Here is a 12,720-nt window from a genome sequence, read left to right as displayed (position 1 = left end):
TTTATTTTTATATTTATACTTAAATGCTAATTTAAAGGCAAGAGAGTGTGTAAAAGAAGACTAGTTAAATATTTTCTAATTTGGCAGTTAGAATGTGTATGTGTGTGTGTGTGTGTGTGTGTGTGTGTGTGTGTGTGTGAGAGAGAGAGAGAGAGAGAGAGAGAGAGAGAGAAATTTGGATATTCCATTGTTGTTTATTGAAAACACACATGACCTAAATTGTACAAGGAATTTGTTGAAATAAAACTATTGCTGAAAATGCATTTGATCTGAAAATGTTATTTTACGAATCTGTACATCAGGATTAATATGGTATAATGGCAGGTTAAAGAATCACGCTGTGTAAGCCATCTGTTGACATCTAGCGGCTGACGTGCACAAAAAGCCTATATTAGACTATTTACGTGTATCTTTAGCATGTGTTTATGGGAGATATATGCATATGTAATAACTTTTATTCAATAACTTTGTACTTGGACCAAGGTGCCAGACCAAAATTTGATTAATATCAATAATTCATACATAATTATTAATTTATTTTATCAGTTAACGTCTGGACACAAGAATCAATGTATTATTATTATTATTATTATTATTATTATTATTATTATTATTAGAAATTAAAACAATAACCCTTTGTCTAGATTCCAGTTCTGCACACATTTCGAAGATTCGGTTTTAATTCCAGGCATCTGAGCATAAGAATAAAATAATAACAACAATAATAATAATAATTTTCAAACCACATGTACGACAAAGTGAAAGACTTTTAATTTGTATAGCCATGAACCGGAACTGATGTCCTCAAGTCTGCAAGAACATCCTACAGAGGTTGTAGGAAGTGTGGATTTCTCCGTAAACATCATTCAATAAGTTTGTTTTCTATATTCGTATGTGTGTTTGTGGTTTCCCACCGAAATATCCGTGCGCTCTTTCGAGGTTGGTGGGTTTTAATCTGACCGTGTCTTTGGCTGCTTGGAGCGCATTGTAGAGCCCAGAGGAGAAGATGTCTTCGGAGGAGGCGGATAAACCCACCGCCGCTGATGCGAGTGCGGGAGACGAGGAGGAGGAATGGCTGTACGGGGGTCAGTGAGCGCCAAATCTATTCTGCGCTACTGTACTTTACTAATGAACACTAACGACTCGGGAGAAATGCGCTTATTAATGTACAGCACTATATATTGGTGTGATGAATAATGAATGGGCCTTTATCCTGCAGTGTAATGCAAATATAAAATAACAATATTTTGTCATCAGCAGTATTTTGCGAACAGCCCCTTTTAACAAATTTCATAACAATAGAAATTGGGTACTCATAATCAGTTTGTCACCAATGCATAATGTATTTGTTACAGATGAAGGTGAAAGTAAAGAAACTGAAGAAGAAGAGGCCAAACTGACAGCAGCCATCAGGTGAGAAGTCAAGTTTTTACTGTTAGTGGTGTAGACCAGGAGTTATCAGTTTTTTAGACGCTACAGACCCCCAGATATGATGAAACTTGTACGACAGACCTGAAGCTTAAAATTTAAAAGGCGTCTATATAGTTTCTTGTATAAAGACCACAATTATACTAGCATTTATAGTATGTTAAGATATTATTTTGAAGATGCTTAGTTTCTATTTTTTCTGTTAGTTATCATACTGTACCGCAGATGTATTTATTTATTCACTCATTTACTTATTTTAATCGAATTGTATTTATGAATATAAAACTTATTTATTCATTTTTCCCTATTATTTTTCTCTAAACATTTGATGTGAAGTATTGAATAAAAGTTCCAAATTAAAAGATTACCGAATGACCACACACACTGCTATGTTGCTTCCTAATGTTTTCACTGAATAATATTTGGTAGTCGATTTTATGACAGACTATTAGATTGCAAAATCACATTTGCTTAAGGAACATTATATAGTATTTTTATAGCATGTCCTGTAAACCTGCCAACGCTAAGGTTTGCCTTTTTAAGCTGACTAAGGAGTTAATTTGCATTTGTTTTCATCATTCTGATGCTAATCCATCTGTATCTGCAGTGCGACTTCTACTCCTTCTGTTACCGAGGAGGTCACCCCGACCACCGACAACACCACCACCACCACCACTACTGGAAATGGTGTGGCCAGTCAGGTAACAAACAACCACTGTAGCAGCCCCATTCAGTTTGGATGGAGTTGATGTAAGGTCAGCTTTGATTGCTGTTTTGCTTAATGTAAATATCAATATTACACTTATACATTACACTGCAATGTGTGTCAGTTTTGCATGGCAAAAGCTGCAGATTCATTTATTTAATGAATTTTTAATAGCTTAGTTGGGTGTTTTTCTTAGTGATGGGATTTATGGCTCTTTGAGGGGATCCGGATCTTCGCGATCCGTTCCTTTCAAAGAGCCGTTCAAAAGAATATTGATTATTACCTCATTTGTCATGTGTGGACTATATTCCATAGGGTTGCACAAATCCCTCTGCTTAGACAGTGACATCACTATTTTGGATTTACCTTTAGTTCAAAGTGTGTGTGTAAAGCTACGTTGACTTATGTTATTCATACAATACCTACTCACAAATAAACATCAAAAACAAAGCCGGCTGCAATGAATTTCTGTGCAAACAGCTTTTACTACAAACACTTCCACACAAGAATATTGTTATCACACAAGAACATTTTGATAGAAAACAAAAAATATTGACAGAGGCACGCAGGGTTTTTTTCCACTGGAGTACTCACGTGAAGGATGCGTGCACAACTAATAACTAATATCATCACGCTATAAAGGGTTGGCCTGCGCTGGGTGCGCCCCTCCCCCTATAACTGTTCTGTCTCGCGGAGGAGCTCATTTGTGTGCATCTGTGTGAAACACGCATAGGAAAAAAGAACGATAGAAAGAACGGCTCCCCTCCAGCCGCGACTCGGCTCCCATCGTTCATGTTTATGAGCCGTTCAAAAGAATCGGTTCGTTCGCGAACGTCACAACTCTAGTTTTTCTGTTCTTTTTTTCTATGATGCTTCTTGTAATTAAACGTTGGCACATTTTAGATTAAGCTTGCCATCTGTAACATGTATGTTTATTAATTAAAGATACTCTTTTTGTTTGTCTTAGGAGGAAGCACCTGGAGAAGATGAAGACAGTGAGAGCGATAGCGATGATGACGATGATGATGTCCGTGTCACCATTGGAGATATCAAAACAGGAGCACCACAGTACACGTAAGCGTCCAGTGACTGTGCTCCCAACCTGGAGATTGCAAGGTTCACACTGGGTGTTTGATAGATAATCTGACACTGCCTGCAACTCAAGGTGGTAGAAGTGGACTTTACATGTTGACATCAGATGATGGACAAAAAACAAAGCAGCGGATCGTTCTGGTTTAACTCACTTGGATCGTGTACTTTAAAGAAAGAGTTCACCCAAAAATGAAAAAGCAGTCATCATTTACTCACTCCTATTTTGTTCCAAAACCATAAAACTTTGGGTAATCTTCGAAACACAAAATTAGATATTTTTAAAGAAGCCTGAGATGTTTCTGTTGCTCTATTGAAAGTACAAGTAATCAGGAACCGATTTAATTTAGGCTTTTATTTACATACAAAAACACATGGAGCGAATCACATATGGTAAACATGGAAGCTTGTGCATTTGAGTGTCCGTATTTACCATATGTGATATGCTTTATGTATGCATGTCGATCAATGTTTATATGTAAATAAAGGCCTAGATTCAAACACATCATAAAGTAATCATATCTCTTCACATGATTAAACTGCTTGATACATATGAATTAATTTTATGATGCCTGCATGACCATTTTGGATCTTCTTTTGGAGCTTTCTAACCTAGAAGGTTTCATTAAAAATAAATACATTAATTTGTTTTTTGAAAATTAACTAAAGTCTTATGGGTTTGTAACCAGATGGGGGTGAGTGGATGATGACAGAAGTTTTATTTTTATCCTTTTTATGTTTTTTATCTTTTTTTTGTTTGTGGTTCTGGATTTATTTGGTAGTTTATGTGTTTTTGGTTTATTATTGGTTTTGTGGATTAATTTGTTGAGTAAAAAATACATTTGAAATAATTGCACTTCAAGACAATGTCATTTGTTATGTAGTATGGGGCCTTTTTGATACTCTATAACTGAAATGGACTGTAGAACTGGTATATTTATGATGTTTTATTGTGCAGGGCATATGGGGGAACTCCAGTGAATCTGAACATAAAGTCAGCAGGCAGCAGAGCATATGGAGCAGGTGAGTGAATCCATATATGTTCCACTGTCTCACAAAGTACATCAGTTTGCTTACAGTTGCGTTTTCATACAAAGCAAAGCAACATTTGTCAGCTCCTGACTTAATATAAGTGTGTATTCAATAGGTAGCAAAGTGAAAGGCATAGACCTCGAAGCTCCAGGCAGCATCAATGGAGTTCCAGTCTTGGAAGTGGACATGGAGTCCTTTGAGGAGAAACCATGGAGGAAGCCAGGTGTGTATTAATTTAGGAACTGGCGTGATGGCCCTTTTGTGGCATCTGCATATTGTTTAGCATATGTGTGTGTTTACAGGTGCGGACTTGTCTGACTATTTTAACTATGGTTTTAATGAGGACACGTGGAAAGCGTACTGTGAAAAGCAGAAGAGGTTACGCATGGGCCTCGACGTTCACAACATTGGATCCACCACCAGCAAGATCTCAGTAAGCATAATCAGCTGTTACTAGAGATGGAAATTGTAAAGAATTGAACAATTCTTCTTATTATTCCACGATTCTGGTTCCTTTGATTTGATTTGTAATGTTTGGAAAACAACTATTTTGCATGAATTTCTCTCAGATAATTTCATAACTTTTTATAGTTTAATAATTTAAAATGCAAATTATTCCTGTGATGGCAAAGCTGAATTTTCAGCAGCCGCTACTCCAGTCTTCAGCGTCACATGATCCCAGAAATCTACTAATGTACTAATTTGGTGCTCAGGAAGCATGTCAGTGTTGAAAATAGTTGAAAATAGGGAAACTGTGGTACATTTTTTTTTTTTTAAGATTCTTTAATGAAAAAAAAAAAAAAAATTAAATAGTTTGTAACATTATACATCTTTACTGTCACTTTTGAAGAATTTATTGCATCCTTGCTGAAAAAAGTAAAAGAAAAAAAAGTACTGATCCCCAGTTTTGAATGGTAAGTGTATATTTGCATATTTTTATACCATCCGCACAAGTGGAAGTACCCAAACTATTTGCAAAAATGGAATCAGTTTTTGATTCCCAACCCTAACTATTACATTCCAGTCTGATAATGTCATGATTGTAGTAATTAAATTAGTAATCATTAGTAACATGTGAATGTTGATATATGCATAATTAACATTTTACCCTTTCCACCTCTTTCTCTCCTTCTTTCTTTCAGGTTCAGCAGGGTCGCACAGGTAACAGTGAGTATTTGATGTTAGTTGGGGTTCATGTAGCTAAAGCAGACTTTTCCTCTCCATCTAACCTGTATAAAGCAGGTCTCAACCCAGCGAGGTAAACATGTTCTCTCACACATCCACTGGGGGAGTTCATTCATTTCAGTTTCCACACTCCAGTTTCAGAGTCTTCATGTTTTAGGAAATGCGTGTACAGTGTTTGTCCCACATCTGTCATGTGGGAGAGGGGATCAGTAACTCATTTTTGCCTGTCTCCCCTTACTCATGCCCTCATAGGATATCCCCTCCACATTGGGCAGGGCCTGCCTCTCAAGAAATGTCCTATTATACGTAAGTGGGAGGTGACATGGGCGTGTTTTGTTTTACAAGGCCTAACTAGACATTTAAATATGAAATAAAATGGGCTTCATTTATTGTGTGTGTTTTTTTTTTTTTTGTATTGATGACCACAGTTCATTTTTGTTGGTGATGTTTTAATCTACAAAAGACTATGCAAAAATCTGCTGCTATGACAACGGACTCAGCAATCTGGACCATTTTTCTTTGCAGAACTGTATAGTCATTAGAAGAGTATTTTATATTAGGTTTTTATGTGTGTGTTGGGCATGACATTCTTGGTAGGGATAGGCGATATGACCATTATTTTATATCACGGTATAGTCATTTTGTTTAACAATTATTTTAGCTGGTTTATATTTTAAATAACCTTGCTGTAATTAAACAATATAGCAAAAATGCTTTCCAGAATCAGAACGTGTGCTGATATTTGGAATGAGAGCATAATTTGTGTGATATTGCTTACATTTAACTTACATTTTAGAAGCAATATTGCCAATCTGTTTTTGCTTTGCCGATGAAAATGGTTTTAAGCAAAGCCAAAGCAGGAACTAAATATTTAATTTGAATGATTTTCTCTGTTGATTTGGAACTTGATGGATGCAATCCACACCATTTGTAATAAATGTACAACACAGTGGAGCTGCACAAACACACTTCACCTTTGAAAAAAATAAATATTTAATTTTATTCTAATATAAAATTAACATAAATTTCATTCTAAATAATAAATATACATAAGTTGGTTTATTAATAAATGTTGCAAGTCACAAAGTTTACTGCAGTGATGTTAGTGAACTAAAGCTTTAAAACTTAAAACAAAACACTGAAATTTAAATTTAAATAAAAGTATTTGCCAAGCACATAACTAAATTACTAAAATCTAAATTAAAATTAATACAGAAAACATAAAAATAAATGCCAATTCAAACTATTAATAAATACTATCATAGATTATAAATAATATTAAAATAACACTGGTTGCATGGCAACTGTAACCAGTAAACTCATGTTACACCCTTAATGACATGTTTTTCCACATTTGGACTTGTTGTGACACGTCCTGCACTGTATTTCTGAGTTCAAACATGTTCCTTCATTACCCTGTTAAGTAAATGACAAAGCAGTTTTGATGCACAAATATGTCGTCTGTGGTATACAGTCATATCGCCCAGCCCTACTATGAGCTGTGAGTTTGTTATGCATCTGGAAGACAGAGTGGAAAAACATGGTAATGCATGTACAATCCCGTAAAGCTGTTTGTGTATGTTTGTATTTGTTGCAGAAAGACACCTGGGACCATAGATGTGATTGGCAGACAGACTGCCACCATTAGCAGGGTGGAAGGACGACGTCGCCACAATCTGGAGGGCAATAACATCCAGGTTACATACGTGACATGCTCTCACTCTCTCCTCAATCTCCACTGTAAAACTAACATGCCGGCAACATGTCTGGGAACTGAATCATTTGACTTTAACACTTGTAGGTGATCTCGGAACATACCAGCTCTGAGGCTGAACCTGCCAAGATGCCGCCTCCTTTCTTTCCCCCAGGACCACTGCCTCCAAACATCCCACCTCCTCCATTCCTCCCTCCTCCTGTCAGTCAGGCTCCACCTCTAATCCCGCCTCCACGTAAGTCTGTGGAATTGTATTTTATTTTTTACATTTATTATATATATATATATATATATATATATATATATATATATATATATATATATATAGGGCCCTATGTATATTTAAGCGATGTGGAAAACAGACCGGAATCGCGGATAATATATATGTATGTTTATATAAAATGGAATTTATTATGTGTATATACGTATGGATATGTATACGGAATTGTCAATGTAGTTTGAATGATTATATATCAAAGTATGTATATCTATACACTATGTAATAAGGACATAAATACATGTATAATACAATATCTCCAGAACTGCCCTGAGTGTCACTTCTGAGCATTTATATAATATATATATAATATGTATATATCTATATATATTGAGTATAAATATATATTGTTATATATATGTATGTATATATATATCATATATACACAGAAGAGTAAAAGTATTCACTGCAACTCGTCATAATAAATTGTATATATATATATTCAATAATTAGACATGCTTAAAACAGAATATTAGGGCCCTATGATTTAATGCAGAAAACACAGAACATGATGGGAAAAAAAATAAAAATGTTCTCATTCAAAAAGGGCCCTAAATAATTAAATCATGATTTGACTATTAACCTCTAAGCTATATATGAATGATGTTCTCTGTTGAATTATAAGTTTCATGATTTTAATCATACATGCCGTTTTGATTAAGGACACAAACATTAATATCTCTAACTCTTTCACTTCTGAGCATTATCAGTAATTTAAATATAATAAAAAAATTGTAAAAAATTGTATGCGTTCATGGAATGCTTAAAAACAGAAAACAAATAAAAAAACGGATTCATATGGCCCTATATAAAAATATATAATATAAGTTTTCATGATATATATGCATTCTTTATAATTATAAAATTTAAAATTAATAAAATACCATAATAATATTAAATAAAAAATGGAGATCGGAAAAAAATTGGAAAAAAAAAAAGAAACAGAATTTAGAAAAAAAATATATAAGGCCCAATACTTGATTTTTTCTGAAATAATACTTGATTCATAAGGCCCAATATATATATAATATAAATTATATTATTTAGCTGTTTTAGTAATGTGTTTGACAAAATATCCAACGCATTGAAAATAATAATAATAATAATATTTTGTGGAAAACAGTGATCAAGATTGGTGAAGAGTAACCACTGTAGCAAGGGAGGGTTACAGTAGTCAGAAATTTGTAGGAAGTGTAGAGGCCCTAGTATATAGTTTGGTAACTCTTCTGGGTTTCTTAGCCATAAATTTGTCACCAAGTTTTTTCCAGAGATTTTCAATCGGGTTTAGATCAGGACTTTTGGCTTATTTTTCTTACGTGAACGACCAGCCTTTTTAGGGCACTTGAATGAGTTAGTGTCATTGTAAAGATGTAGTATTTGAGAAATCACAGATTTGGAATGACCAGCTTCTCTTGCAGTGGCCTTCATCTGGACTGCCTCCTGTTGCAGGGCTTCAGTCACCTCAGAGTGGCCCGCCATCTTGCAATCTCTGTGAAAATTAGAGGAATGCTGCCAGTTAAATAGTGTTTGTCAAATAATTAAGGAAATTAGCACCAGGTGCCAGATTAACATTATTAACTTGGAGGCATCTGTAAGTGTTCTCTAATTTTGAGTTCTTTTTCAAATATCTCATTTAAGTTTTTATACTGTGCTTCAGAATACAATTAATTTATGAAATATGCTTAAAAAAAACTCTACTCCTGTTAGGATAACTTCAAATAGGACTAAGCAGTGACCACGAAATTTAGGAAATTATAGGTTGTGTTCTAATTTTGATCTCCACTCTCTGTGTATGCGTGTGTGTGTGTGTGTATATATATATATGTATATTATATATATGTATATATATAGCACATATATATACACACTCAAAGACACATTTCAATATCACTTGCAACACCACTGACACTGTGGTTTCTGTGTGTTTTTATATTTTTGTCATATTCTGTGCAGTTATGGAAATGATTTTTCCTCACTTTCTTATCTTTTTTTTTTTATTTATTTTTTTTATACAGGGATTCCCATCACTGTTCCTCCACCCAGTAAGTAGAGTGCACAATAAAATAACAAACATAGCAAAAGTAACTTATGATAAAGCACCTGTCTACTGAAATTTCTAATTTTATAACTGATTGTGAATAAATAATTAACAATTCCTGTGTTTTTACTGTGTTTCTGTCTAAATCTTGTTTCTGTTTGTGTTGTAGATTTCCCCCCTCCCACTGGAGGACCTCCTCCTTCACTTATTAATTTAGACAAGTAGGTGTAGCTTCTGCACACAACTGATACGTTTATAAACATTAGTGTACATGGACTGGTTCAAATGAATTCTTTTATTCATCAAGGATTCATTAAATTGATCAAACGTGTCAAAACAACGGCTGACAAAATAAGTAATGGCTGCTGAAAATTCAGCTTTGCTGTCTTTGACATCAAATACATTTTTAAATTAAAATATAATAAAATAGAAAAGAAATATTATTAGAGATTGAAGGTATTTTGAATTGATAATTATTTAATAATATATTTGTTTATATAATAACATAGTTTATTTTTAGGGTTCTGTATTTAGATTTAAATACATGCCATTTTTGAAGTGTAATTTTCAGTGTTAGCATTTAAAATTTGCACTTTAATGTTTCATTAATTGCCTGTGTGCTGTATTCAGCAGTGGGCACCCGGGAGGATATGATGGACGTCCTGTTGCTCCGTACCCTTTTCCTACAGGTAAGTCTGGGACTATCTCCCCAGTCTATTCTACTTATCTGAAAAACTAATTTAATTTATATCTCAGTACAGGTCACAAGTACTTAAATCTATTCCAGGCTTTATTAACCTCAATTAAGAATCATCTGCATTGGGGATTGTTCTTATGGTTTCGTTTTCAGGTGGGTTTCCTCCACCCATGCAAGGAGCTGTTAACCCCTGGCCTGGTTTGATGGACAACTCGAAGCAGTGGGACTACTACCCTCGGCGAGACAAAGAGAGGGAAAAAGAGCGAGAGAGGGAGAGGCCGAGGGAACGTGGCCATGAGAGAGACCATAGTCCCTCCTCTGTAGCTTATAACAGGTGATAGATGCCAAGCCACTCATTCACTACACAGATGTACTCTTATTTTTTTAGTTTAGAATTGATGATATCCTGACAAACTTAGATGTTAAGTTGCATTCTTATTGTGCATGATTCATCAGTAAATGTTATTCCAAAGGGAAAAAAAAGTCATCTTTGACTTTTTAACTCTCTTAAGGTTTAAATTATTTTGTCCTAGTTTCTCTGGTTCCTATTTTTAAGCATTTAATTGATTAAACTTGCTCTTTTGCAGTGATGAAGAACGGTTTCGTTCTTACCGTGACTACGGAGACAGAGGGTATGAGAGGCATAGGGAGCGATCGAGCCGCGAGAAGGAGGAGCGTCACAGAGAAAGGAGGCACAGAGAGAAAGAGGAAGGGAGGCACAAGTCATCACGGAGGTAACACACAAATGTTGGAAATTAAAGAAGGCTTGGGGCAAAAACGACACCAAAAAAATGACCCTTGAAATTTAGAGATATATTTATAACACATGAGATAGTTACGTAATATCACACAAGAAAGACTGTTGCACATCTCCGGAGGCACAGCAGTGTTTTGTTACTGAATTAAACCGATAGTTCACTCAAAAACGAAACTATGGAAGTACTGAGTAGATACTTCTTCTGAATAAGTAATTTGTGGATGTTAAAAAAAAAAATTTCTATACGTTAAAGTATGTTCTGTGAAGTATGTCGGATTAAATTCATATTATATTCGCCATCTTGTTATTGTCACATGACCTGCAAGTGTCAGTTGCATCGCTTTACTCCTCTCCTGAGATTGTAAAGTGTCCATCAGATGCTCGCTTCAGAATCTCGCTGGAAGTAGTAGGTCATCTGGGAGCCCTCTGTTTTGTAAATATTCAGAATTTGGACATGCTACTCTTTTTACTTATTTTTTATTTTTTTTGCCTACTATATAGTAGGGATGTATGCAATTTCGGATGCAGCCGTTGACTTGCTGCCACCTACTGGCAGTTTTAGTTTAATTAATCATATTGTTCGTATCATTATCATTAAAAAATGTTCTCCCATAATTTCACACTTCTATATGAAACTTGTTATATTTAAAACATTAATCTTATTATTTATGCAATTGTAATTGCAATGTACATATAATAATGTTACAAAAAGGTTATGAAGGTAAATATATACCTCTGTAAATTAATTTAAAGAGGTTCCGAAATAGGAAAGGTTATATACCTCTGTAAATTAATTTAAAGAGGCACACACACACACATCGCGCGCACACACTGACACAGGTTCCGAAATAGGAAAGGTATCTGAAGTTCTCTGTTCTCTTTAAGAAGCTGTTTGTTTTCTCTGCCCCTCCCCTGTTCTGTCACAGCAGTAGCAGACGGAGACATGACAGCGAGGAGGGTGACAGTCACCGGCGCCATAAGCACAAGAAGTCCAAGAGGAGCAAAGAGGGCAAGGAGCCCAGCGAGGAGCGTTCTGCTGACCAGGAGAACCAGGAGGCCATGGAGTAACCCCTGTCTCTCTTCTCCGCTCTCCTTCCTCCTCATCATCAGAGCGCTGGTTGTCAACCAGATCATGCTTAATGAAACCATAATCCAGCTTACCTGCCTTGTTTTTCATGTTTCCCTTTTTTTGTTTTGTTGTTTATTCCAGTGCAGTTGTACCATGTAGATGTTGATTTGTTGGATTAAAAAAAAAAGCATTTGGTAACGTTTGTTGTGTCTTTCATATATTGTGTATTAGCTGTTTTTCACATATTGTGAACAATATATGTACATAGATTTTTGCAAGAAGTCTCTTATGCTCACCAAGGCTGCATTTATTTGATCAAAAATACAGTAAAAAAAAACTGAAATATTGTGAAGTATTACTGCAAATTAAAAAAACTGTTTTCTATTTTAATATGTAATTTATTCCTGTTATTGCAACGCTGAATTTTCAGCATCATTACTCCAGTCTTCAGTATCACATGATCCTTCAGAAATCACAGTAATATGCTGATTTGGTGCTCAAGAAACCTTTATCATTTTCCAAAAAGAAAGAAAAATCTTGTTAAATAAAAGTATTAGTTCCTTGGCAAGTTGTATACTAAATATTAAAAATGGCAAATATCTAGAAACTCTAGGATACAATGTATATACAGGCAATATTTCTTCAGCTCTTTATTTGTTTAATAAAATTATATTTAATCATTTAAATAAAAAGCTTGTTAGATTATATTATATTTATACACTAGATAA

General features: G+C 34.8%; 1 protein-coding gene across 5 annotated transcripts; it reads left to right on the top strand.

The window, feature by feature from the left end:
• Positions 1–784: 784 nt before the first annotated feature.
• LOC109091060 (pre-mRNA 3'-end-processing factor FIP1-like) lies at positions 785–12,190 on the top strand. Of its 5 annotated transcripts, none has more exons than XM_042722137.1 (17): positions 785–1,085; positions 1,356–1,413; positions 2,036–2,129; positions 3,102–3,208; positions 4,182–4,246; positions 4,371–4,478; positions 4,558–4,688; positions 5,398–5,513; positions 5,693–5,746; positions 7,038–7,137; positions 7,242–7,389; positions 9,447–9,473; positions 9,639–9,690; positions 10,103–10,158; positions 10,320–10,500; positions 10,754–10,900; positions 11,850–12,190. In XM_042722137.1, exons 1-17 carry the CDS (start codon positions 1,007–1,009, stop codon positions 11,989–11,991), a joined length of 1,665 nt encoding a protein of 554 aa, XP_042578071.1. In that variant the 5' UTR covers positions 785–1,006; the 3' UTR covers positions 11,992–12,190. The 5 variants fall into 5 exon arrangements, with proteins under 5 accessions (XP_042578071.1, XP_042577990.1, XP_042577912.1 ...); XM_042722056.1 differs by having other exon boundaries at positions 10,100–10,158; positions 11,853–12,190; XM_042721978.1 differs by having other exon boundaries at positions 10,100–10,158.
• Positions 12,191–12,720: the final 530 nt, after the last annotated feature.

Source organism: Cyprinus carpio, chromosome A1 (genome assembly GCF_018340385.1).
Source record: "Cyprinus carpio isolate SPL01 chromosome A1, ASM1834038v1, whole genome shotgun sequence".
Lineage (NCBI taxonomy): Eukaryota > Metazoa > Chordata > Actinopteri > Cypriniformes > Cyprinidae > Cyprinus > Cyprinus carpio.
The sequence above is the reverse complement of the archived record's forward strand: the minus strand, read 5'-3'. Positions and strand labels throughout refer to the sequence as shown.

Excerpts from the sequence above, each read along its gene's own strand:
- LOC109091060 (XM_042721978.1), top strand. The coding sequence starts at position 1,007 with ATGTCTTCGGAGGAGGCGGATAAACCCACCGCCGCTGATGCGAGTGCG. Across the intron at positions 4,689-5,397 it reads CCACCACCAGCAAGATCTCA|GTTCAGCAGGGTCGCACAGG; the intron begins GTAAGCATAATC and ends TCTTTCTTTCAG. Across the intron at positions 10,159-10,319 it reads TCCGTACCCTTTTCCTACAG|GTGGGTTTCCTCCACCCATG; the intron begins GTAAGTCTGGGA and ends TTTCGTTTTCAG.